At 51.8% G+C, this 25,858-nt stretch overlaps 1 protein-coding gene across 1 annotated transcript in view; it reads right to left on the reverse strand.

The window, feature by feature from the left end:
- Nucleotides 1–25,858, reverse strand: part of NPHP4 (nephrocystin 4) — a 139,133-nt gene that overhangs the window by 107,570 nt on the left and 5,705 nt on the right. Inside the window, exons 3-5 of the mRNA XM_044419642.1 lie at nucleotides 9,787–9,959; nucleotides 8,835–8,899; nucleotides 5,856–6,005 (exon numbers count right to left, since the gene is read on the reverse strand). Of these exons, the coding sequence (XP_044275577.1) occupies nucleotides 5,856–6,005; nucleotides 8,835–8,899; nucleotides 9,787–9,959 (388 nt within the window). The remainder of the gene's footprint in view (nucleotides 1–5,855; nucleotides 6,006–8,834; nucleotides 8,900–9,786; nucleotides 9,960–25,858) is intronic.

Genomic DNA, 25,858 nt, shown 5'->3' on the forward strand with positions numbered 1-25,858 from the left:
GCCTTTTTGGCAGTCACATCAAATTACTGACTCATTCAGCTTCACAGTAGGGATATCGTGCATCATTTTCTGAGTTAATCTGAGGTTTGCTGAACTTTAATCTCAAGCAGAGACAGAAGAGAGTAGCACTGCAGGGCAAGAAGCAGGTGGAGGCCGAGAGAAATGAGCTTGCTTGATCCTCACGTAGTCTGTGCTCTGCCAGCAGCTCTGCTGAGCACCAGAGAATCCCCTTTTCACCCACAGGATGCATCCATCTCGATTACACTAATGGAGGCTGAGGAGGTGCGACACCAACACTCGGCACCGCGAAGAGTGACTTTGCTAGAGGTGACATGGTTGTGCGGCTTGTGGCTCAGAAAGTTCATGGCCGAACGGCAGCGGACTGAGAGATGGATGAGTCTGTTGGCAGGGATGACTGACTGAGCTTCCCGGATCCCTCGAACACAGCTGCAACAGCGCAGCTCCTCCAGGACCAGCTCTGGGGAGCTCCTCTCGCCACTGAAGGATCCTGAGCTGCAGGCGCCCAGGCTCCCAGAGGTATTGAGGAAACCCTGGCTCAGGGATGGTTTTGAGACAGCAATGGCTGCTTCTTGCAAAAAGCGCAAGGTGCATAAGGACAGGATTCCTAACCTGTCCGTCCTATTCCTCACTTTCTTTTTTGCCTGCCTTGGAGATCTGCATGCAGATGTTGACAGACCCAAAGCTGGTTCACACTTGAACCCTCCAATTCTCTCTCTCTCTCTCTCTCTCTCTCTCTCTCTCTCTCTCTCTCTCTCTCACACACACACACACACACACTCCATTCCAACCTGGAAGAGCAAGAAGCACCTTTTCTGCCATTTCTGAGGCTACCTGTGGGGAGGTATCTCCTTTCCCAGGGAAAGTGTCTTTCAGCCTGGGGGACTGGACCTCCTCAAGCCACGGGAGCAGGAGCCAGGAAAAGCCCGTAAGCCCAGCTTGAAGAGGACATGGCAGGACCGAAGAGGAGGCAGCACTGCTCCCTGTTAGCAGCAGGGCCTCCCATAGCTCAGTGGCAGTGCGCACACTTCGCACTAGGACAGTCCCCAGTTCAAGCCCAGCATCTTCCCTGCACTGCAGGGCAGGACGTGTTCCGGTGGGGCAAAGCTCCAGGACCAGGTGTCAGGGTGGCTGTCAGGAAGCACCTCCTGACGGTTAGGACCCCTAGGACACGGAATGGGCTTCCATGGGAGGTGGTGGAGGCCCCGTCGGTGAGGGCGTTCAAGGAAAGATTGGGCAAACACATGCTAGGTATTACATGAGCAGAGCCGGCTGGAGCCGGGGGTCAGGCTGGGTGGCCTGGGAGCTCCCCTGTGACTCGCTTAGTTTCCATGTTTCTATCTTCAAGCTACGGCTAGAAGAGCCTTCTCCCACATGAAACCTGTGGCCCATCTGGGTGACAGTGGCGAGGCAAACCGAGGCTCTCGCTTGGCATGAGGCAGCTCTGTAATACTCTGACCAGCACCGACAGGCTGGAACTGTGTGTGCACATGCGTCCCTCATCACCCCGATTCTGTAACTGGGACGAGCAAGAGAAACCCACAAGAACATGCTGCAGCCTGCCTCTGCTCCTGCTACAGGCGCTAGCCAGGCCGGCCGGCCGGCCAGTCTGCTTTAAGGATGCGCTGTTCCACCCCACCCAGGCATTCTGCATTCTGAATGGCCACTGCACATGCTCAAGCCTCGGCGGGCCGCATGTGCAGGGGGACTGGGGGTCCCCCACCAAAAGACGGGTCTTTTATGCCGCTTAAAAAATGGGGTTTTCCCATGGGTACCAACCCTTCCCTCTTGCTTCTCAGTAGCCCCAATTTGGAGGAGCAACTCAGCACCTGATGAGTTTATCTTCATTATTAGCATACGTGATCATTGAGCAAAACAGACAAATTTGCACAGCCAGTTCAAACCGATCTCTAGGTGCATGCACAACAGATGTGCTAGCACATCCTGGGTTGCACACTCACCACTGCTGACAACTAGCAACATAAGCAGGAGCCCCCTCCCCACTCCCGTTGCTGCTGAGCAATGGCGACTGAGCAGCAAACTCCACCTCCGCTCCGGTTTCTCCCTCCGCCTCCGGACATGCAGCAGCAGTTCATTTCTCTGGTGCGGTGGCCTCCTATCCACACCCAGGTAGCCTGTCAGGGGCAACGGCAGCCTGCATTCAGGTCACACTTCCAGGATGTTCAAGAGACCACTCAAGTTTAATGCGACACCAAGCACCTCAAGAGAGGTGTTGCCCCATGTGAAGCGAGCTTTAAAAAGAACACAGAGCAAGGACGACATACAGTGATGTGCAAAGGTGCAGCAAAGAGCATTATCATTCCCCTGTTTCACAGGTAGGAGTGGAAGGTAAAGGTCAAGGAAACAGCTTGTCCAGGCCACCAATGAACTCATGGCTAAGGCAAACTCCGAACCCGGGCCGTGGCTCACGCTCAGCTCCTTTCACCACCAGTCATGGGGCCATGACATTTATGAGGTTCCAATTTGTTCCTATTCCCAGGCGCTTGTCCGGGGTGGGACTACTCACCTTCAAAGTCCCTGAGTTATGGAGAAACATTTTTTTCCCTAGGTATCTGCAGCGGCTGACACCTTCGTGCCAAGAAGGTCCCAGGAGGGAAGAAAGAGGCAGTGGATCCTCCCGGAACATTAAGCACCCCCCTCTCCTCCTCCCCGTCCCCAAGATTCAGAGCAGACGTCACTGAGCCTCTCTGCAGCGTGAGGAGGTGAGACCCGGCAGCTGGCAACAGGTTGAAGCAACACGTCTGATGAAGCGGCTTCAGAGCCACAGGAAGTGTGGGGAACAAGACTTTCTGACAAATTAGCTTTGCTAACACTAGAATCTGCCTTAATTCAATTTTGGGAGCCAAATATACCTCCTCCATTTCATAGAGGCTGTTATCTGAAGCTGCAGAGTATCAAATTACAGAGTACTTTTGCTGGAAGTACCCATTTGCAGCCAATTTCGGGCCCTCTGCTCTTTTATGTCCCGTTACCAAGTAGTATTTACTGCTGTGCTGCCTTGGTTAAAGAAGCGCAAACAAGAACAGAGGGGCTGGAGGTGCAGCTCTGGAGGACACTGATTCCTGTCTCAGCAGCACACCCACTTGGGGCCCCTTGTGCCCAGAACATCAAGGAGAACCAGGAACTGGTCTGTCTCACAGCCTCCCCGTTTCACATACTGACAGCGGCCGGGCAATGGAAGCAACGCACGTGCACCCAAGACACGGAATGGGCTTCCACCAAATTGGGTGAGACCCCACCCGCCCTTTCCTCAGCTCGCCCTGCTGAGCCCTAAAGACCGGGGCAATCTGGGAGGTCTTCCGCACTGCCCAGAAGTCCTGCGGTGGTGAAACTGGGAAAAGTTTATTTTATACTGTATTTTTGTATTTTTAATTTAATGTTTATATTTTTGATTTATATTATAATTATTTTAACTTATTGTTGTAAGCCGCCCCGAGGCTTCGGCGAATGGGGCGGCATAAAAATGTTTTAATTAATTAATTAATTAATTAATGCCTGAAGAAAAGGCATCAAGGTCGAGCCTCTCCTTGCCGATGAGCCCAATGGACAGGTGTGGCGCTGGGCAGGCACCCCAGCGCGTCTTGGAGACCCGAGAGACAAGACAGGCTCTAGCAGGAGAGAACATGGTCCCTGGCCCACCTGAAAGGGCTGGCAGTTTCCAGAGGCCAGTGCGCTGTACCCACCCACCAGAGATGGAAGCCCGAATGTGCTGGCAAAATGTGCAGCCCTGAGGAGAGCAGACGGAGGGGGTCATGGCATCCCTCTAAGTCCCTCAAAGGCTGCCACAAGGAGGAAGGCCAGGATCTTTTCTCACTGATAGCAGAGTGCAGGGCATGGAATAATCAGCTCAAGCTGCAGCAACCCAGGTTCAGGCTGGCCATCAGGAAAAGCTTCCTCGCTGTCAGAGCAATGCAGCAGTGGAAGCAGCTGCCTGGAGAGGTGGGGGGCGCTCCCACACCGGAGGGATTCAAGGCGGAACTGGGCGGCCACCTGAGTGGGACGGTGCAACTTGAGGGGGAGTGGACTCAATGGCCTCCGTGGCCCCTTCCAGCTCTTCTGCTCTGTGATGCCACGACCCCTGCGGCATGGCCCGAGGGAGGGGAGAGCAGGCTGCGTGTGCCTTCAGGGGGAGGCCTCCCACCTCCGCTGCTGCACCACCCATTTTTGGCAGCTCAGGGCCTGCAAAAAGGGTCAGAGAGGGAGTGTGTGGCGCACACATTGCCCACCCATGTCAGGTCTTCGTGGATTCCAACTGGCGCATTGACTCGTGCGTAGAACGGAGGGAGACCCAGCGCGTGACCCTGAGCCTCAGCACAGCATGCTCCCAGTGTCCCTTCCCCATTGCGAGGTTGGCCAGCCCATTCCGCACCGGCTCAGGTTCCGGGGGAGTTTCCGAGATGAAGCAAGGAAGAGGACGCCCTGCTCTGTACTCAGCCTCTTCTTGACAGCACTCCTGGTTTTGGCGAGGAACAGCAGGTAATTGTTTAGGAAGGGGCTCTGCCGGCCTGTGCCCTCCTTGCCGTGCTGCCCCAGCTCGCATCTGACCAAGCGTGGGATGTGCAAAGTCTGGACTGAGAAAACGACTTCTTTTGACCTTCCTGAGATGCTCCTATGGATAAGGAGCACAAACACTCTGAATTTCGCTGCGGGCAAAACTCTGCGTTAGCACAGTGCCTCTGCCAAAGCATTCACCTTTTGCCCCCACTCTCGAGCACCTTGCCCATCTGATCTTATTTATATATCACAGGATGCCTTTTAGAGCGCAGCTCTCACCAGGTGGCATAGATTAAACATGAGATTCATAAAGGCGCAGTAAAATAATCAGAGCAGACTGCAGCACCCCATTCCAGAGAGCGGCTTGTGAGGAAGGCCTAAATCATGGCAAAAAGATTCATATCAAACACTCGGGATAGAACGGGCTGGGTTGAAAAGGCCTTCTCTCTTTTGCCGGCCAACGAGCCTTACTGGTGGGTAAATGTGATTTTGAAGATCTTAGCCTACACAGAGAGGATTGTGTGGCTGAAGGCCATTCGACCTGTTCAGAGCAGGAAAAGGGAAAGCCATCACTTCAAATGGGCTTAGAAATGCACTGGCAACCAGTGTGACTGGTGAAAGTTGGTGCCAACATTTGGATGGCTGCATTTTGCATTAAGAGACCTCGGGAACCTCACCAGTTCTCTGCGAGGCTGCAAAAATGGAGGCCAACGGGCACAACAGGACCCCTGCCAACTCCCAAAGAACCCTCAGGTGTCATGGTCTGGCGCTTTTGTAACTTCCACTGCCCCAAGGAACCTGAAGTGCTCCTTCTGACACCACAAGCTAAGCCAGTTGTTCACCTCGACAGCCCTCCTTTCCCTGGCTGGCCCAAATCCCCAGATGGGCAAGACAGAGGAAAAGTCCACTTGGACCTTTAAACCCCTGGGTTTCTTGCCCAGAGTGTCAAAGTCCCTCGGGATCCCACCCACCCTGAGCTGGGCTATGTCGTGCGTGCACACATGGATCACCAGGAGCGGCTGGTGACCCCCCGAGGGAAGGAGACGCTCTACTCCATCTGTCACATGCTGGACGCATGTGCCTGGCAGGCAACAGACCTCCCTCGCCCCGAGATCAGGGTGGCACACGGCCACCTCAGTGCCCCTCAGCAGGGCACTAGATGACCGTGTCTTGACCCTTGCCTCTCCTGCAGCGGCCCCCTGGCCACAACTGGTCTCAGGTGTAGATCCTGGACAGGTCAGTCCCCCAGGTCCTCATCAGCCCCTGCCTCCCCAAGCAGAGGACACCTGTTTCCCAGCTCCAGGTTCACGCCTCACGCATACCTTCATGTGCTGCTAAAACACCAGGGATCCTCTGTGAGCTGGACACAGGGGTGTTTTCCGGAAGGAGGTGAGAGATGGCTTCCAGGGGGACATGTGTCTGCAGGGTGCACTGCAGGTGAGTGCTGCCCATCATTGCCATGTACTGGTTTCCTGAAGAAAGGGGAGAAGAGCCCACTTAAAGATTGTGACAGAGATAAAAGAGAGCTGGTTCATCCCAGTTCAGAGAAAGCCAACAGCCTCTCCTGGGATTCAGAAACATCACATTCAAAACAACAAACTGGCTGGGGAAAGGCCTCATGAAGCACAAGAAATCCCAATTCCATACAATGAAACCCCAGTGACCTATAATGCAAAAGGAAGAACTTCACTCCCCTGACAAGAGGACAAACATGGAGAATCTGGCATGTTTCCAAAGGAGAGAACTGTTGGACCCCAGGTGAAAACCTGCTTTCCCCACCTGGTAAACCAACTTTCTTTGTGGACCAGGCAGCAGCCCATCTTCCAGGTGCAAAGCTTTTTGCATGCACTCCTGAATGAGGTCTCTGGACTTAGGCATCGCCAGTCTCAGGAAAGCTGCAAATGCGCTCCGAGCAGAGCCTGGCTCTGCCTGCGAAGGGATAAGCAGATGGCTGCCTCTCTTCTGACAGAAAAGCCACCCCCCCCACCCCGATCTCCAGGGTGTTTGCCAGCGTATCTCCTGAAGCCTCTCTTGATGGGCCAAAATTCCAAGCCTTAAGATACATTCCTGTGCATGTTTAGACAAGAGAAGGCCTGCAAAAGTAGACTCTGCCATTCAGGAGGTTATCAGAGTGTGGGTTTGCTCAACGATTCCCTGCCAAAGCTGTAAGATCCACAGAGCTCCCCCAGCTGGGACTATTACACATGTGGGCACTAAAATCTCTGGAAAAGGCAGGTTTGCCCACCCAAGGCAGACTTCTCATAAACTCCACGAATCATGAGCAGATCTACATCTATTCCACAATTCCACACAAACACCCAAAGGCTGCAGGACCTAGTACTGGGACCCATTCAGTATCCCAAAGAATCTGCATGATTAAGAAGCAAGTTTCTAGTCCTTAGGTTGTGAGTAGGTTTTCAAGTGTGCAGGTCATTGTGTTTCTCAGCCGTGGGCTAAAGGGTTGAGGGATCCCAAGGAATGGCTAACGCTAGATCCAGGTTTGCTTCCAAGGAGACTTGCTTGTTGCAAGCAGCATATTACCAGCAAGTTTTTGCAAAGGGTGAAGCAGCAAGTCCCTTACAATGCCTGCAGGGCATGCTTCAAACAGTCGGAATAGATGGTCAGCAACCACCACCCCCTTCAGGATGTTGGTGTCCAGCCAATGCACAAAGGAAAATGGCAGCTTATATATGTTAACCAAGAGAAAAGGGGCAGCTGCTGAACAGGTGTTGTGCTCTAGGTGGCATGGAACTACTTGCTTACCTCATTAGCAAGCCAAAATGTAAACTATACGCAGCTTCCCACCAAGGTGCTCTACAACACACAACGTTTCCCATCCTCATCAACATGAGACAAGACAGAACAGTGGAGAGTTCCCATCCTGCCTGCCAAGATATTCCCCCTCCAAGTGCCAAAATGAGAGGAGGCAGTATCATAAGCTCATTAAGCTAATCATACAGCTAAGGATAAGCTTGTTAGCTGGTCCGATAAGGTGGGATCCCAGGCAGTACACGGCTGCGTGCCTGTCCTTTGCCCATCTTTCTCCGGGCCAGAAAACAATACATGCAATTCCAGTTAATTAAGTGCAATGGGGAAGCTTGAGTGCAGCACTTTCCTCATGCTAAGGAAGGCCTATACTTTCAGAGGCAGAGACCAAGACCTGGATTTTACAGCGACAGCCCAATACCGCCACGTAGATGACACCTCTGAAGTCAGGCGTGGCTCAGCATTTGGAATTATCATACTATTTGGAATTTTCTTAAGGCCAGTGCATCATAAAACCATAGGGCTAGAGGGACCTTCAGGCCTGCACCAGTGGTCTCTGTCTCCCTCTCCTTGCCCCCAAACAGTCTTACTTCTCCCTCAGTGTGCCCAGTCTCATCTTCATCTTCTAAACAGTTGGCCAGTTTGCCCTGAGGATGGTGCCCGCAGAAAATGCCCAACTTGAAAAAGTGCTATCTTGCCTAATTGCCACCAGCGAGGACCCCCGTCCCTCCCAAAGGGGTTCAGTTCATATCCTGGACCGCACAAAGCGACTGTCCAGAATTCACCAAGCAGTTGAAAAAGGTTGCCACAGCTTCATGCTGCATCACATAACAATCAGCGGAGAGAGAAGAGGAACTGAGCAGAAAATATACAAATAGTGCATGATATCTAACAGCTTTCAGGGACCAGTCTGCCTGAAGACCAAGATCAAGACCTCCTTTCTGGTCTTCTAAGGCAAACTTTTAATCTAAATTAAAAGGGGGAATGCTACTTCCCTCTTACACCTGGCAAGGCTGATTTTTAGAATGCATTGAACATACATGCCAGCTGCTCTTAGAGATGCTTGTGTAATGAGTTGGAGCATGAGTTCTTGATCAGGGTGTGTCTCCTAATCAGAATGAGGCAATCCCAGGACAGTGATTCATGCAGGGAGGCAACAGGCAGCTGTGTCTGAAGGTGGCCATTTCTCTCTCTGTGTCTGTGTCAGAAACTCCTGAAAGCTTAATTTGCTCCTCATGCAGAGGCGGGGCAGAACTGCCCATCCCAGGGGAGACCGTCTGGAAGGGGAGAAGGCCAGAGCATGGAACAGGCAGCCTCTCCTGCAGACGGGTGCTGCAGCAGTTCCTGATCTGAGAACAGGAAGGAGAAGTGGCAAACTCTGACGGCCTGTCCCCAGGCCCCCTCTCTTCCCAAACCACATGTCCCTTTCGTCCACCTCTCTAAACCAGCACTCTATCCTTCCACCAAATTTCTGGAATCTATGGCCTTTTGTTTGCAAGGAATACAGCAAGTCCAGCCAAAGAGAAGCAACTTACTCTCGATAGGCTCCTGGAGCAGCGGGTGCAAGAGTGCCCGTGGGGTCCCATGATAGAGGCTGAGCCTGCAAGAGAGCGGGGCAGGTCATGATCACTCAGGTTCAGAAAGGTGTGGCACCAAACTGCTTCAAGATACTTCTGGTCTCCCAGACTTTCCTAACTTCCTGCAATTCCTCCTCAGCCCCTCTCATCTTCCATCTCCTCTCCTTTCCCCTTGCTCCTTCCTAGGAACAGTATTAGGATTATTCTTGGTGTGAAAACTCCCTTCGGCCCCCCATGACACCTGTGCAGGCCCCACAGTCACTATGTCTGGGCTGGAAAGCTCAGGCCGGCACCTCCACCAGTTGCCCCGCAGCAGCGAGGCCTGCTGTTTGCTGGCGGGGGGCGGGGAGGGGGCAGCGCTGGCAATGCGGTTCGTTCCGCAGTTCAGGGCTGGAAACTGCCTTGGGCTCCTTAGCAAAAGGGCAATGTAGAAATGTGTGAAATAGGCAATGAAAAAAATCACCCCTGTAGGGTGATGTATGGAGTGCACAGAATCAAGGGGCACAGAAGCATCTTCTGCTACATATTCCAACCCAACCCGATGCCCAGATATTCTAGAAAGGCACTTTTCTGACATGCTTTCGAAGAAAAAGCTCCTGGCAGGGAGGAGCAGGGCCTTTTCCATGGTGGCACCCTCTTTGTGGAAATAATGCCGGACTCACTCCCCAAGACTTCTGGCTGGAAAAGGCTGCTATAACCTCTTGGGCCGCCCTACCCAAGAGGCTGTCCAAGGCAAGTCTCTTTCCCAGCCCAACTGTTTAAGATTCCTGACGCTGGTTGTGCTGGAATTGGAACTCGGCTCTTCCACAGACAAAGCCTGTGCTCAGCCACCCTTTGCGGCCAAAATGCCCGTGAGGACCCCTGGCCGATTTCTCTGTGCCCAGGCTGCTTCCAAACATCATGTGCCTACCCTGTGCCCCTCGGAGCCAGACTGGCTGGCTCAGATTTGCTGTTAAATAAACGGAGTATCCCAAAGCCGCACGACAGATGCTGGATGGTCCCGTCCCGTCTCCTGGCAGCAGCCACGACCTCGACCACCAAGACGATGCTGGGATAATCCAAAGAGGTGTGAAAATAAACAGCCTGCAGAGGGAAAAGCAAGAGTTTGGTCAACGTGCCGGACATCACGCTGCGCTCCAGGGAGGCTGAGACAGTCCGTAGCAGCAGTGTGCATGTCCCCTGGTCTCCCGCATGGTCAGAACCATGGAAAAGTGCTGGGGAGCCTGGGGCGGGGGCATGATCAGGGACCTCCTGGGAGCCCCCAGCAGCCCTCTGAGGCAGCCGGGCTACTCCTCCCCACCCTCGGAACCCAGGGAGCATTGGGGGGTGGGAGGAGGAGGAGCAGGCCCCCCCTTCTTCTGGGCTTTCCGCTTGCCAGGCAAGCCAGGGGGAGCCAAGGAAGAAGGTGTGGCATGGCTGTGTGACCTATTTCAGCCTTATTCCGCCCAGATCTGGCTCCAGTGGAGCAGATGGCCAAGCAACATGGTGGGGAAATGGCCACTGGTTTGTGCACACCAAGCCAGGCACCAAGCCAGACCCAGTCCTGCAACCTGAGGGTCAGAAACAGGCACTTCCTCCTGACCGGGGCAGGTCGAATTCTCAAATGGCCACTGATGCAAGAACAGGGGAGTAGCGTCTGCCTCAGAAGCGGCCATGCTGATGGTGCCTGCAGCGTTCTGCTTGCCGGCAAGGAGTGCAGGGCGTGAAGGCGCCCGGCCCTTCCCAGCCAGTGCAGCCGCTGGGCTTGGCGTCTGGCAGCGAGCGCTGGCAAGCCCTCCTTGCCTCACCATTGGTGGGAGCAGGTCTCTCAGCGCTTTCCCCAGGATCCAGGCTTGTGGGGAGGGGTGCGTCCCCCGCCCGCTGCACCACATGCATGCAGAGTCCCACGCCTTGTTCCCGCTGTGCTGGCTGAAGTGCTTAGAAGGCAGGGCAGAGCTGCCAGGCCTCCCTGAGGGGCCACAGCGGCACAGGGCCAGCACACAAGGACTCTCTGGCCTCGCCTGACCCACGCCTGAGGCGTGCTGGTGTCCTTCACCAGCACATCACTCATCAAGGTATCATTTGCCAGATCGACCACTGCATGACCTCACTGCTCAGGTGCCCACACTGGGGCTTCGGTCACTGGAGATGATCTGGACCCTCAGTGGGCGAGAGGCAGGCTGCGTTGCATGAGCACCCTGCAGAAGCGGCACGACAGGTGCTCCGCTCCTTTGCCCTCCGTAAATAGGGCATTTCTCCTTCCTCCAGGGAATTTCTTCCACACTTTTACATGCTCTGAACAGCTCCCGCCACGTGCACATTCCTGACGGGCATCCAGCTTTTTGGCAATGATGAAAATGAGGAGTTTACCTGCCTTTCAAACAAAGCACATTTTAAAATGGGTGTTTTATGTTCTCTATTTCTGTCCTGCCCATTGGCCAAAACTCTCTCAAAAGTTTGCAAAACAGACAGGCTCAGCTACTGGGTAGTATAGAAATTAAATTATTAAGAAGAAACTAAAAAACACAGAAGTATGGAAATATGGGAGAATGTCAGGATCATTTATTAGATTATTATTCCACCTTTTTTCTTTTTAAATAATTCAGAGCTGCTAACATCATTCTCCTCCTCCTTTTCCCAATCTTATCCCCACAACAACAACCCTGTGAGGTAGGCTGGGCTAAGAGCCTGTAAATAGCTCAGTCACCCAGTTGGCCCCATGGGTGAACAGGGACTAGAACCCAAATTGCCTGAGTCCCAGACCGGTGCTTTTAACCAATACACCACACTGGCTCTCAGATGTTTGATAGGCTTAGATATCACCTATCAACAGAATTAATTTTTGATAGCATAGAATTTTGTCAGCATCTGAAGGAGATCTGAGTGTTTCCAGAATGACATAGTGGCCATGGGATTTCCTGCCACACCATGGTGCTAACGAGATAGGATTGCAGTGGAAAGATTATCAGACATGACCTACAGAGAGTTTTTGACTAGGACTCACGTGTCTTACCCTGAGCTTGAGCCTATATTATCCTCTCAGGCTCCAGGTCATGTTTCTCCAAACAGGTGATGCTCCTGCCCTTGACCTGAAATGTGTTTGTTTTACACTTCAATGCAAACTGAAGGTGCAATCCAATACATGTTTAGACAGAAGAAACGCCTACAATTCCCAGCATGCTCCAGCTCACTAGGCTGGCTGGGCCACGTGGAGGACTGTGGGCTCTGTTCTGTTTGAATATGCGCAGAATTATGCCTTTACCCAATTGCACAGTCCTGAACCTAAAACTGCATCGAAACTCAGTTATCCTTCAATACCTGCATTTCTCCAAAGGTTGCAATGGAATAATCCAATCAAAAAGTGTTTGTTTGTTTGGGTATTTCTAACCCATCCAATCACTACACATCTCTGGATGGCTTACAACAATTATCCATTAAATACAGCACAATAAATTATCAAAATAATAACTTAATAATAATAATAATTAACAACTACCACCACCACCTACAACTGCAATAAAACCATAATTAAAAATTTTAACTTTAAAATACTGGGTAAATAAAAAGGTCTTGACAGGTGCCAGAAAGCATATAAAGTAGACACAGAAAGCATCAGTATTCAGAGAAGGCATGCACCAAAATGTGTATATTTGGGCATTCTTTTATGCACAACTGCAGGCAAAGATGAAGGTACAGAGAGAAATTTGTGAATTGCATACAAATTTTTGTGTGAATGCTGAAAAAACAGAACAAGATGATGTGGAAATGGAATGAACCAAGACCGAAAAATGAGTAATTAGGAGATAATAAAATTAGCAGGTTTGTTCACCCCTAGCCAACAGCTCTTGCGACTGGCCAGCAGTATTGACCAACCCTGGCATAAGCATTTAGGCAGTGTGCACAATCCTCTCCTCTGTGCTTGATCCACCCAACAGTCCTGTAGGGGAAGTTAGGCCGAGAGTCTGCCACGGGTCCAAAGTCGCCTGGTGAGCTCCATGGCTGAGCAGGTCTGGCGCTGAGTCCGAGCCCAGATCTCTCCAGTTCGAGTCCAGTATTCCCACTACTATTTTATTTATTATTTATGTATTTATTTATTAGGATATTTCCAACCCATCCAATAAAAAATGTCTCTGGACAGCTTACAGAGTAATAAATATCCAATAAATAATAACAAGATAAATCAATAACCAAGATGAAATGTGACTGAGGATAAATACGATCTGAATTAAAAGTTTTGAAACTTTAAAATATTGGGTGAATAAAAAGGTTTTAACCTGGCGCCAAAAAGCATATAATGTTGGCGCCAGGCAAACCTCCCTGGGGAGCACATTCCACTGCCGGGCACCACGGCAGAGAAGACCCTCCGCCAGGTGTTCACTCTCCCAACATCCTTCAAGGAGGGCTCCCGGAGAAGGGCCTCTGCTGCAGATCTCAGGGGATGGGAGGGCATATGGGGAAAAAGACGTTCCTTCAGGTATCCTTGTCCCAAGCCGTTGAGGGCTTTATAGGTCAATACCAGAACCCTGAATTGGGCCCGGACTTCAATGGAAAACCAATGTAACTGATAAAAGACCGGTGTTTTATGAGAATAACGACCGACCCCCAACAGCAATCTGGCAGCTCTGTTTTGCACCAATTGAAGTATCCAGACCATCTTCCAGGGCAGCCACACGTAGAGTGCATTACAATAGTCCAACTGGGAAGTTAACAGAGCATGTGTCACCATTGCTAGGCAGTACCGATTGCCTGGGGAAGTTGTGGGCTCTCCCTTGCCAGAAACAGGCCAAAAGCATCTGGACAGTCCTCTGAACAGGATGGTGCAACTCAGTGCCCTACAAGAGCAGGGGGTTGGACTCAATGGCCTTCTGGCCCCTTTCCACTCTATTCTACGATTCTACAATTCTTTGGTTCTATAAAAATTGATGCAATTAAATTAAATTAAATTAAATTATTAAATTAAATTAAATCCAAACTGCACATATAGGCAGATGGGATTTTAGCTGGCAGTGTTGCGTGGCCACCAGCCTCCCTTCCCCATCTAGCATCACTGGATCTCTCTCTATTATGAGCCTTTCCATTGTTTTTCCTACAATGGACGTAAGGCTAACTGTTCTGTAATTCCCCATGTCCCGTCTACTAGCCTTTTTGAAAATTGGGACCACTGACGCCACCCTCCAGTCCTCTGGAACGTCACCCGTTCTCCACGAGGCCTCAAAAATGGAGGCCAGAGGGCATGAGAGAACCCCTGCCAACTCTCTAAGTACTCTCGGGTGTAACCTGTCAGGGCCTGACGCCTTTGCAATATGCAATGCCCTGAGGAGCCCCTCGACTTCTAGGGGGTTGACTCTAAGTCCTCGGCCTCATCTAATCTCCTATGCGGATATCCCCCGTCCTGCTTTGGGGAGAACATAGAGGCAAAATAGTCATTTAGCATCTGTGCCTGTTCCCTCGCATCAGTATATCAGGCATAATTAGGAAAGCAACAGCAAAATAAAACCACCAGTGTCTTGCTCCCCTTTTATAAATCTGTAGCGTGACCACAACTTGCACCGTGTTGGAAACTGTCCCTAAAACAAAAATGATGGCCAAAATGATCTGGGGGCTGCAGCAGCTCCCCTGTGAGGAAGGACTGCAGCAACTGAGCCGGTTCAGCTTAGAACTAAAGTGGGGAAGGCCAGGCGTGAAAGGGGCGCACAAAACAATGCCTGGTGTGTGGGAAGTGGATAAAGAGCCACTTTCCCCCCTCCTCATTACACTAAACCCCAAAGGGGTCATCCCAGGAAGCTGGTTGGTGGGAGAGTCAGGACAGATAACATGAAGTCCTCCTTCACACAGCCCAGAGCTGAACGAGGGTCATGGGGGCCACCAATGTGGATGGGGCAGGTTCATGGAGGAGAAGGCTACCATGGCCACTGGCCTGGATGGCCCCACAGCATCTCCTGTGGCAGAAGTGGACTGCCCACATGCCCCAGCTGTGGGGAGCATGGGAGGGAGGGGCCCCTTGCACTCCTCCCCTGCTTGTGGGTTCCACATGAGCTTCGCGTGGCCACAGTGTGGACAAAATGCTGGACAAGGAGGATCCTGGGTCTGAGCCGGGGGGCTCCTCTTACATCCTTAAGCAGGACCTACACCCCTGCCTTCACCTTGACCTCCTTGCCCACTGCACTTCCAGCACCAGCTTGCTGCAGACACACCCGGCAAGACGTGGGGCGCCCCTGAGCTGGGCGAAGGGGCTACGGGCCTAGGCTAGATCGATCCAGATATCAGCAGGAATAAATGGGCAAAGAAGCTGATGGGAAGGGCAACACACACAGTCTAAGATGATCATGTCTTGGTCCCCCAGAAGTGCAGAGAAAGGGGGGTTGGGCCACTTGCCTCTCCTCCTCCTCCTCCTCAGCCCAGGCATGGACGGGAGAGTTCGGGTACAACCGCTGGCAGGGCTGTGATTGAAGAGCAGACTTAATCCTTCTATTAAACAGTCATTATCCAAGTGTCACAAGCAAAACATTTGCTGTAATCACAGACTGTCAGGGGAGGATAACGAAGAGAGGCATTAAAACATCAGCCCACAGAAATAAATCGTTATTCTATTATCTTTTATTGCAAAATGATGAAAAAAATGGTCAGTAACTCTTGACAAGTAGGCTGGCTGGGCAGAGTTATGTATGAATTCCTGAAAAATTGGGTACCTCTTCCCAAGTGGGATCTGCTGAGCGGCTGAGTTTACTGCTGTCTCCATAAATGCTAATATTGGTTTTGCAAGTGCATGCCTCTCTTCTCCAGTCGCCACTCTAAAGAGACAGCCACGCTTGCTGGGATCAGCCCCTTGGGGAAGCGCACGGCCGCTGCTTAGGGGGGAAACGGCTGCTCCCTCTCCAAGGGGAGCCCTGTTCTTTCAGACTGAGGAGCAGACTTCAGCAGGTCAGGTTCTGGTGGCCAGTTGTGGCTTCGGGCTGGGCCATTTCCGTCAGGACCAGGACGGCTGCAGGAGGGTGACCACGTCTACTTGGAAAGAGTCACAATCTCAGCAGTAACAAGCAGGGCAATGAAGGGCAGGTGCACTCAGTGGTGTGCATGATACAGTTCTGTGGGGCCATCAGCATTAGCCACGAGGGGAGAAGACTTAGCTGCCAAGACGTTCGGCTTTTCATTTAAATGGCAAGCCTGGGATTATTATGGCTACAGAGACATGCTTGAAAACACACGAGCAACGCCTTCTGAAGTCCAAGAAGCTGAAGAGATGGTTAAACAAGACTTTCTGTTGGGGTGGGCAAGGCTTCGCTCCCCCACGAGCAGAGGGGCAATGTGGGAAAAGGCAGGGCCAAGTGGATCCATTGACCAAGAGGCCTCAGTTCAAAGGGTGGAGAACCTGCTTCACAAGCAGCAGGCCCTGGGTTCAATGCTAGTAAAAAGGACCAGGTCACAGGAGACAACCAAGCCCTTTCCTCTGTGAGACCCACTCAGGATGATCATGCTGCCGTAATGGCTGATATAAACCTCCTCTTACTCTAGGACCAACTCGTGCCATGTCAGAGCAAGGCCAGAGCGTGCACACTTCCTCACTAGCAAGGTGCCACCAGCCATCATGGCCACTGAAGTCCCCCTGACAGCCACAGTCCTGCTCTTGCCACCAGACAGACTGTCTTTGACTCCCAGACTTGTAACCTCATAGGGTGACGGACGCTGTTGTGCTTTTCAATCAGGACCTGATAGTTTCGCTGAAAATTGTGTTTTAACTTGCTTTCTAAGCATTTTACATTTCTGAATGTGAAAGGCTTTCTCACACTGTGAACTGGCCAGAGAGCTTTGCATTTCTACACCACCCAGCAGCCAACCAAGGAACAAAGAAATGAACAGGCTGACCCGGTACAAGACAAACAGCAGAACAAATCAGTCATTTGGGACACAGAGTGTGGCGTGCGTGTTTTCAGACTGCCTTGGATCTCCTGTCAGCCACATGCATCCCCTAGAAACAGATAGGTGATAAATGCAAAGAGATGCCAGTATTTACTTACCTGCCCATAACGTGCATGCAGAGCTTACGAAACAGGGACAGGATTATGTCAGTGCAGTGGATTCCACATACCTCACGGTCACCAGGGGGCTGTGCCAGCATCCCAGAAATGAAGACAAGTCCCTGCATGTGTGGCTGAGAAGACGCTCCACTGGCAGGAACTGCATCACCATCCCACTGCCTGACAGGTTTGAAAGAAGCTTCTGTTCCCATGAAGGACAATGGGGGAAACGTAGCTATTTGCAGTGGCTCCATAGAAAACCTTTCTTAACAAGCACTCCCCAATTATCGTGGGGGGGAGTAATAATTGAATAATCACACTGACACAAAGCTGCTCGTTAGCTGGAGCAGAACAGCCAGGCAAAGGGAGCTCAGCAAATTATCTGCGTGAGAACCCTGTGTGTGAGAGATGAGAAGATGTTCTCCTGCCTTCTTGGGAGCTGCTCATTCAGGTTCGACAGCTATGCTCCATGGAGAAATAAACAACTTTCTAAATGAGCTACATCCCAATCCCTGTAGATGGAACTCCCTTGATACAAAAACTTGATTTTCTGTTGCCACCAGAAAGAGTTGCACAATTTGGCGCTCCTTTGCGCTTCATGGCAAGGAAGAACGGAGGAGGAGTCGGAGTCAACGCCCAGCAGAGGGCTGGGAGGGGAGGAGCTGGAGAAGGATTCCACATTTCTCTGACCACCAGGCACACCTGTCCCAGGAGCTCAGAGTATCTTGCGCTCTGGCCCACAGGTAGCCATGTTGCCTCTACCCAGGATGTTCATTACTAGATATGCACCAAGATCAGCCTTTCCCAACACAGTGCCCTGCAAAGGTGTTCCACCACAACTTCCAGGATCCCTGACCACTGGGCCCAATAGGAGCTGCAGTCCAAAGCACCTGGAGGGCAGCAGATGACAGAAGCCTGGTGCACATGACTGGCAGCCATTTGGGATCACGTCAGTAGAATCCAGAAGCAGCAAGAAAGACCTGCTGTGATCATTGCACAAAACGTTGGCTTGCAGTCCCCCCACCCTACCTCACCCACATGATGCCTGATTTGCCTGCTCACACTTGCACCTTCTCCCCTTGTCGCTGTTGCGTCTTCCACTCCTGCTCTTACTCTGGTGCTTGCAACTCTCTGCTTCTCCCCTTCCATCACAGCCTCCCCAGCAATCAATGCTAGCAATCCATTTTCAAAGCACCTTGCATGCGGATTTCTCTGGATCAATAACTGGGGTAATTGCCAGTTCCCAACATCCTTGGACACTTGAGAGTAGCCTTCCCCAGTTGGCGGTCTTCATTGACTACAGTCCCCACCATCCTCAGCCAAAGGCCAGCTTTAGGGTGGCGGAGACCAAAGCAGTCATGATGCTCGCCCAAACCTCCGTGATCTCGATCCCCCCTACTCTCAGGCCTGTGCTCAGCCGCTGCGAAGCCCACGAGGGAGAAGACGGGCCTCTTCTTCCAGGCCGGCTGCACTAACTGCCGCAGGGCATTCAGTAGGTGTTCTGCCACGGAGCCGGGGTCGGGGCTCCTCCCACTGGGTCCCCCTGTTGCAGGACGGAGCCTGCCCTGCATCTCCCAAGATAGGCCCTTCGTGAGTGAGCCTGTCTGCATGGAGCAGACTGACTCCCGTCATCCCTGGCGGTCGGGCATCCAAGTGTGCCAGCAGAGCTGTGGGGCATTTGCAGAGAGCCCTTTTAGTTCCTTTGTGCATAGTGCTTTTATTGCTTTGGAAATTTTATAAATTGTTTTATTTATTTATTTATTTATTTATTATTTCTATGCTGCCCATCACACCATGGCATCTCTAGGGGACTCAAAACTGTGTACATTGTTGGGCATATTGCCTCATGTAGCTGCTTTGATTTTGATTTGAACTCTTATTGTATTGTATGTTATTGTATATTGCTTTAATATATTTTGTAAATGATCTTGAGAGCCTTTTATAGCTAAGTGGCGGAGCAGAAATGTATCTGTATCATCATCATTATCATTTCTCCTTTGCCCATATACAATTAATTTCCCTGATAATTAACCCTAACCCTAATCTCCAATTTCCATTTCTATTTTTTTGCAAAATATTCACATGCTCTATATAGAATCCTCAAGGAGGCACATCTGATCCCTTGATTTCATGAAGTCCACATGAATACTCAACCCAGGGAGCCACCGTGCTGGTCAGCACCCCAGCCAGGAACTGGCCGGCTGACCCTCACAAGGAGTTCTTGGGGCCAGGAAAGCGACCCGTGTGGCAGAGCAGGGCAGGGGTGTTTCGGGCAAACGGCCCATCATGCACAAATGCAGGACAGGGGAAAAGCGACCCCCCTGCCTCCAGAGCCAACCCTGCACTCTGCACTGGATGACCAGAAGCCTCCAGACTCAGGCATCGCCACAGGAGTGTCCCAGAGAGTATTTTAATCAGGCAACAACTGATCGTGTGGACTCCCCTGTTGTGCACTGGAATATCACAATGAAATATGCTGTGCCCATTCATGATATGACTCTGCTGGGAACGGGAACGCCTGATCAATCCAGCACGCCCATTTTTAATCATGGGCAAAATGCATCGCCATGTTGAGGCTCCTGGGGAATTGAGCTTTACTGATATTTATTCAGACAGGTATTATTTTCATTTCAAATTAAAGGCAACCCATTTGTGGGAACACTGGAGAAAGAGGAAGACCCAAGACTGGGCGCAAAGTTTGGGACTTGCAGGCACCCTGCCAACCGGTGTAGCTGGAGTCGCACTGAGAGGCCTGCATCATTTCTGGGGCAACACCACCACCTGCTGGCGCACCTCAGCATGACACTTGTGAGAAATAAAAACATCCATTCCTTTACCAGCTTGTTTACAAAGACATGCGGATTAGACAGATAAAAACAAAAGCGTAGCTGTAATTGCAATTACCTGCACACCAAAGAGCATGCCAAAGAACATGCAGTTATACACAAAATTCGTATCTGGGGTCATGCACTCCATTTCTCCCTCCCGTTCAGCTGCAGCCCCTTCTCTCACTCTGGTGAGACTCTGAGCAGATCGGTTGCAGAGGGCTCTTGGCACGGAGGAGGGGGCTGCACTGCCCTCAAAGGCTGCAGGTGGCCCATCCCTGCATTGGAGCAACTGCTACCTGGGCAGGGTGGGAGACGGCAGGCAGGATCCTGAGAGACTGAGGCAAAGGATGACCTTGGGAAGGAGGGGATGGCCAGCAATGGCAGCACAGCCTGAGGCTGCCGTGCAGCCCAAGCTCATGCCGTTGAGGTGCCCAAGGGAACAGGGGACTGATCCCTTCTCTGACTTGCACGTGTTGGGAAAATTCATCTAAGTCCTGGCAGAAAAGCGATACTGATGTGTCTTTGTTATAAAATGCCTGCACCCCTTTCTCAAGGAAGCGCCCGAAAATTCCAAGCCAGGATACTGTGGCATTTGCTGTTACTTTAAGAAGTGGGCTTGGGTTTTTTTGTTTGTGCGCAAGTTTAGTCAGAGAAGGGCAGAGCAGCACAGACAATGTGGGGAAGAAGGCAGGGCCTCCGAGGGCTCCCAATGGCAGGCCAGGAGAGGGCCTTGGGGGAGTCACGGGTGTTGCTGTCGGCTGGGACAGCTGCGACACATTCACCCTTCTCCCCCAGGAGAGGCAGGGATACCTGGGTCTCATACAGTGATGGTTCAGGTGGAGCTTTCGGCTTGTCTTGATATTTGGCATGCCTTCCTCACTAAGCTTAATCCTTTATAGCATGGGTCCTCAAACTATGGCCCACGGGTCAGATCCAGCCCACCATGCCCATTTAACCAGCCCACCCCAGAGGTTTTACACTCGCCGCAGCGCACGGAGATAGTTTTGCTCGCTCTGAGAAAACGATCTCCGCACGAGCAAGCTGCTGCTTCACTGCGTGCACCCCCCACCCCGGCCTTGCTGCATGCGCACGCACCCCACCCCGGCCCACACACGCCTTGGCGGCCTGCACGCCACCCTTGCCACCCCTGCCGGCACCTTTCAACTGTTGAAAAAGTTTGAGGACCCCTGCTTTACAGCTTCCTCTCACTCTCACTGTAGAGCTATCACAGTAATTGGCCTAATTTGCATACGCATTGTTGTGTCCCAGAAAACAGGCAGGTCAGGGGGGAGGGAGTGATGTGGAGGAAGAGCAGCTTTGGTGAGTGGAGAGCTCAAAACACCCCGAAACAATTAAGATCACAGTAACATCAAAAATCACAGAGAAGCAAAATCAACTATATAGTACGACAATGAAAAGTTAGAAATATAGTACAGAATTGCAAGAGTTGTATTACTAAAACAGAACACAAAGACACACAGTGAGCAACTCCTGTTGGAAAAATGACACTGACATGTGTGCTCAATGTAGGACCACATCCAGAAAGCGCAATAAAATGAGGTACAGAGGTAGCATATTTTCAATAAAGGTTCAATAAAGCATATTTTCTTTAAATTTGTTTGCTGTGGAATTGTGTTCCAGTAGTCAAAAGAGATCTTAGGTCCAGAGACCATTTCTGCTCTCACTGGGCAGTGCTGTACGGACTTGTCCCAACACTGAAGCTTGAAACTGAGCACACCTCTACCGGTTTGGGACCCCGTTTTGTTTCCCCTGCCCAGCAAAGCAGTTCAGGAGGAGCAAATGCACACGAGCATGGAAAAGAGGGATTTTTCTTTAAAAGGGTGCTTAGGACTAGCACACAATCTTTCTGGGCCCAAGCAGAGGGGCACCCAGGGGTTTCCCAGCCCTGGCATCGCACAGCTGCAGGGGGCGAGGGAAGAGGACCAGCCATCCCAGTTCCAGAGCCCCAGAAGCAGAGGGGCATGCACCCTATTGATTAGCCTAACAATCACAGTGCAAGGGGAGGAAGGCTTTTTCCACTGAGCTATTAATACCACCCACCAGATTACAGTTGCAGCTGGGAGAAGTTTCACTGCCAGAGGTCAGCACGATCTGCAACGGGAACCCTTCTCTGACCTCACAGCCCGGGCACGTCCCAACTCTCTCGTGCATTAAGCTGATTAATAATTGATTCCAGCTTGTGGCATATTTTCTGCATCCTGTCACAGCCCGTGCAGCAACCGCAGGCACACTGGGCATGATCTCAACAACCACAGCCCCCCCCCCCCGGGCAAAAAAGCCCCCGTGCTCCCTCTGGCATGGCGGGGGGGGCCGCCTGGGGACCGAGGTGTCACCTCTTTCCAGGGCAAAGCCTTGAGGCTGCAGGCAGCAAGAGCAGGACAGATCCGGCTCTGCTGCAGCTACCTGTCCTTTCGCCCAGGCACTGTGGGAGCTGGAAAGCGAGGGCGACCACCAGAGGAACCCCTTGCACTGAGTTAGGCCATGGCCCATGGGAGGGGGGATTTCCCAGCCAACAGAGGTATTATACAGATGGGAGTTGTAGTCCAACACATATGGAGGACACAAGCTTTGGAGAGGCGGCTCCATTCTGAGCCTCACTGGGATCTTAGTCAAGGCCTTTCCTGACTCCTCTTTACAGTGGCTCAAGAAATCAAGCCTGGGGTCTCCTGGACCACAAAGGGGGGCTCTGCCCTCTGCACTGCAGGGGCCCTTGCCCAGGGCTGGGAATGGGAGGACAGGCATCCACCGCACACCTGTGAAATGGCTCTGTGCGAAGCCAGGCCAGAGACCCACAAATGTTCTGCGGCGAGGACCCGTGGAGGCCTCCCCCTCCTGGCTGCGAGGTTCTGTTCAGCTGGAGAAGCCTGGGTTGATCCAAGCATTATCTGCAGGCAAAGGACATGCTCCATGGCTGCGTACCTATGCTGTACCTTTCTGTACTGCAGAATAGGCAGACCCCTCTGGCTGGTTCACAGGAACATGTGCTCAAAATACAATATACTATAAAACATTTAAAGGTTTAAAACAAAAGAAAATGAAAAGAAAGGACAAATTAAAGCTAGAAAAATCCTACACACATTGACTGGGTTTCTACATGATGCTAACCCACGCAAAGGTTGCTCTTGGGGTGAGACTGGGCATGTGGGATCTGCACTCAGGTCCCCACTCAGCCATGAATTCAGCCGGGGACTTTGGGCCAGTCACTCGCTCTCAGCCTTGCAGGGTTGTTGGTGTGAAAATAACATAGAAACATAGAAACACAGCAAGTCAGAAGGGGCCTCCTGGGCCATCTAGTCTGACCCCCGGCTCCAGCCGGCTCTGCTCACGGCATGTCCACCATGTGCATATCCAGCCTATCTTTCAACACCCTCACTGATGGGGCCTCAAAGGCCTCTCGTGGAAGCCCATTCCACACCCTCGGGGTCCTGATTGTCAGGAAGTGCTTCCTGGCATCCAAACGGAACCTTGGCTCCCTGAGCTTTGCTCCATTGAAGCGTGTCCTGCCTTCCTCTGCAGGGGAGAACAGGTCTCTACCCACCTCCATGTGACATCCCCTCACATAGCTGTATGTCGCCAACAGATCCCCTCTGAGTCTCCTCTTCTCCAGGCTGAAGAGACCCAGTTCCCTCAGTCTCGCCTCATATCCCATCCCCTGCAAACCAGCCACCGACCTTGTGGCCCTACGCTGCACTGACTCTAACCTGGCTATATCCTTCCTGTAACGAGGGGTCCAAAACTGAGCACAATACTCCAGTTGCAGGCGCACCAGAGTCGCACAGAGCGGTAGCAACACCTCTCTCGATCTAGAAGCCACACTTCTGGAAATGCAACCAAGGGTGGCGTTTGCCCTCTTGACCACCGCATCACACCACTGATTCATGTTTAGCATGCAGTCAACCAGCACCCCGAGGTCCCTTTCACTAGTGCTGCTCTCCAGCCACTTGTCCCCTAACCTGTACTTATGACACCATTCCTATGCCCCAAGTGCAAGACCTTGCACTTACCCACATTGAACGCCATCCTGTTGTCTCCTGCCCACTTCCGTAGTCTGTCCAGATCCTTTTGGATCTGGAGTACCTGCTCCTCAGTTGTGGCCACTGCTCCAGTTTTAGTATCATCTGAGAATTTGATCAGCAGACTGTTCACCCCTTCTTCCATGTCATTGATGAAAAGATTAAACAGGATCAGCCTCAGGACAGAGCCCTGGGGAACCCCGCTTGTCACTGGCTGCCATCGCGATGATTTCCCACTAATGGTTACCCTCTGCTTTCAGTCAGCCACCCATGCCCTAATCCATCGGACAGTGCATTGGTGTATCCCAAAACTCCTCAGTTTCTCCACCAGGATATCATGGGCACTTTGTCAAAGGCCTTGCTGAAATCCAGGTATACCACATCCACTGCATCCCCTCCATCTAGCCATCTCGAAACCTTGTCATAGAATTCCACAAGCTTTGTCTGGCGGGACCTGTTTTTGCGGAAGCCGTGTTGTGTGGCTGCCAGCTTCCCTTCCCTATCTAGCATCACTAGATCGCTCGCTATTATGAGCCTTTCCATTGTTTTTCCTACACAGGACGTACGGCTAACAGGTCTGTAATTCCCCATGTCCCTTCTACTACCCTTTTTGAAAATTGGGACCACTGATGCCACCCTCCAGTCCTCTGGAACGTCACCCGTTCTCCACGAGGCCTCAACAATGGAAGCCAGTGGGCATGAGAGAACCCCTGCCAACTCTCTAAGAACTCTCGGGTGTAACCCGTCAGGGCTTGGCACCTTTGCAATATGCAATGCCCTGAGGAGCCCCCTCGACTTCTAGGGGGGGTGACTCTAATCTGTGTCCCTAAGTCCTCGGCCTCATCTAATCTCTTATGCAGATCTCCCCCGTCCTGCTTTGGGGAGAAAACAGAGGCAAAATAGTCATTTAGCATCTGTGCCTGTTCCTCATATCAGTCACTGGATCTCCTTCCTCCTTCTATACTGGTCCCACTACTTGTCTCCCCTTCCTCTTCCTAATTACATGCTGAAAGAAGCCTTTTTTGTTGCTCTTGATATTCTTGGCAAGTCTCAGCTCGTAATCACCCTTAGCCTTACGAAGAATCTTTCTGCAACGGGCCTCCTCCTCCTGGTATACCCTTTTGTCTCTTTGCCCCAGTACCCATTTCCTACAGAGGTTCCTCTTTCATCTAATCCCTCTAACCACCTCCTTTTGCATCCATGGCAGCGCTCTCCTCCACCTCCCCACCTTACTAACTAGAGGTATCATCAAGGCTTGCACCTCCAAAGCCTCCCTTTTGAGTGCTATCCACCCCTCCTCAACTCCCTTGCCTTCCAGTAACCTGTCCCAGGAGACTTTCCCCAGTCTGGCCTTCAGTTGGCCAAAGTTGGCCCTCTTGAAGCCCCAGCTTCTAGTGCTCGACCTGCTGCATGTCCCCAGTCCCCTGATCTCAAAGCAAAGGATGGCGTGATCACTCACATCCAGAGCTCCCCTAATCTGTACTTCATCTATCAGCTCCTCTGTATTGGTCAAGACCAAGTCAAGGATGTTTCCCCCCCTCGTCGCCTCTCGGACCCTCTGAATGAAAAACGCTCCCTCAATAGCTTCTAGGAAGCGATGTGACCTGGCTGTCACCGCCGAGTGAGTCTCCCAACTAATATCCGGGAGATTGAAATCTCCCATAATCACTGTGTCTTCCCCGAGATATCCTGAGAATCTGGTCTGTCAGGCCATCATCCAGGGTCTCAAGTTGACCTGGAGGGCGATAACATACCCCCACTGTCAGGTCTCTTTCCCTGTCAAAACCCCTAAGTTTCACCCAGACTGCCTCTACCGAATCCCCATCTGTGCTGCATTCTATCTCACTGCATCCTATCCCTTCCCTGACGTATAAAGCCACGCCCCCTCCCCTCTTTCCCTTCCTGTCCTCTCTAAAAAGGTGATACCCTTCTATGTTCACATTCCAGACTTGCCTTTCATCTGAGCAAGTTTCTGTGATTCCCACCAGGTCATACCCTCCTATTCCCAGGAGAGCTTCAAGCTCTTCCTGCTTATTACCCGTGCTCCTAGCATTGGTGTACATGCACCTCAACTCCTTCCCACCACTTCCTTTCCTTGGAGTTCCCAGCCTCCTCCTTCCTCCCAT

This window comes from Varanus komodoensis, unplaced genomic scaffold (genome assembly GCF_004798865.1).
Source record: "Varanus komodoensis strain SLA01 unplaced genomic scaffold, ASM479886v1 scaffold106, whole genome shotgun sequence".
In the NCBI taxonomy this organism is placed as follows: Eukaryota; Metazoa; Chordata; class Lepidosauria; order Squamata; family Varanidae; genus Varanus; species Varanus komodoensis.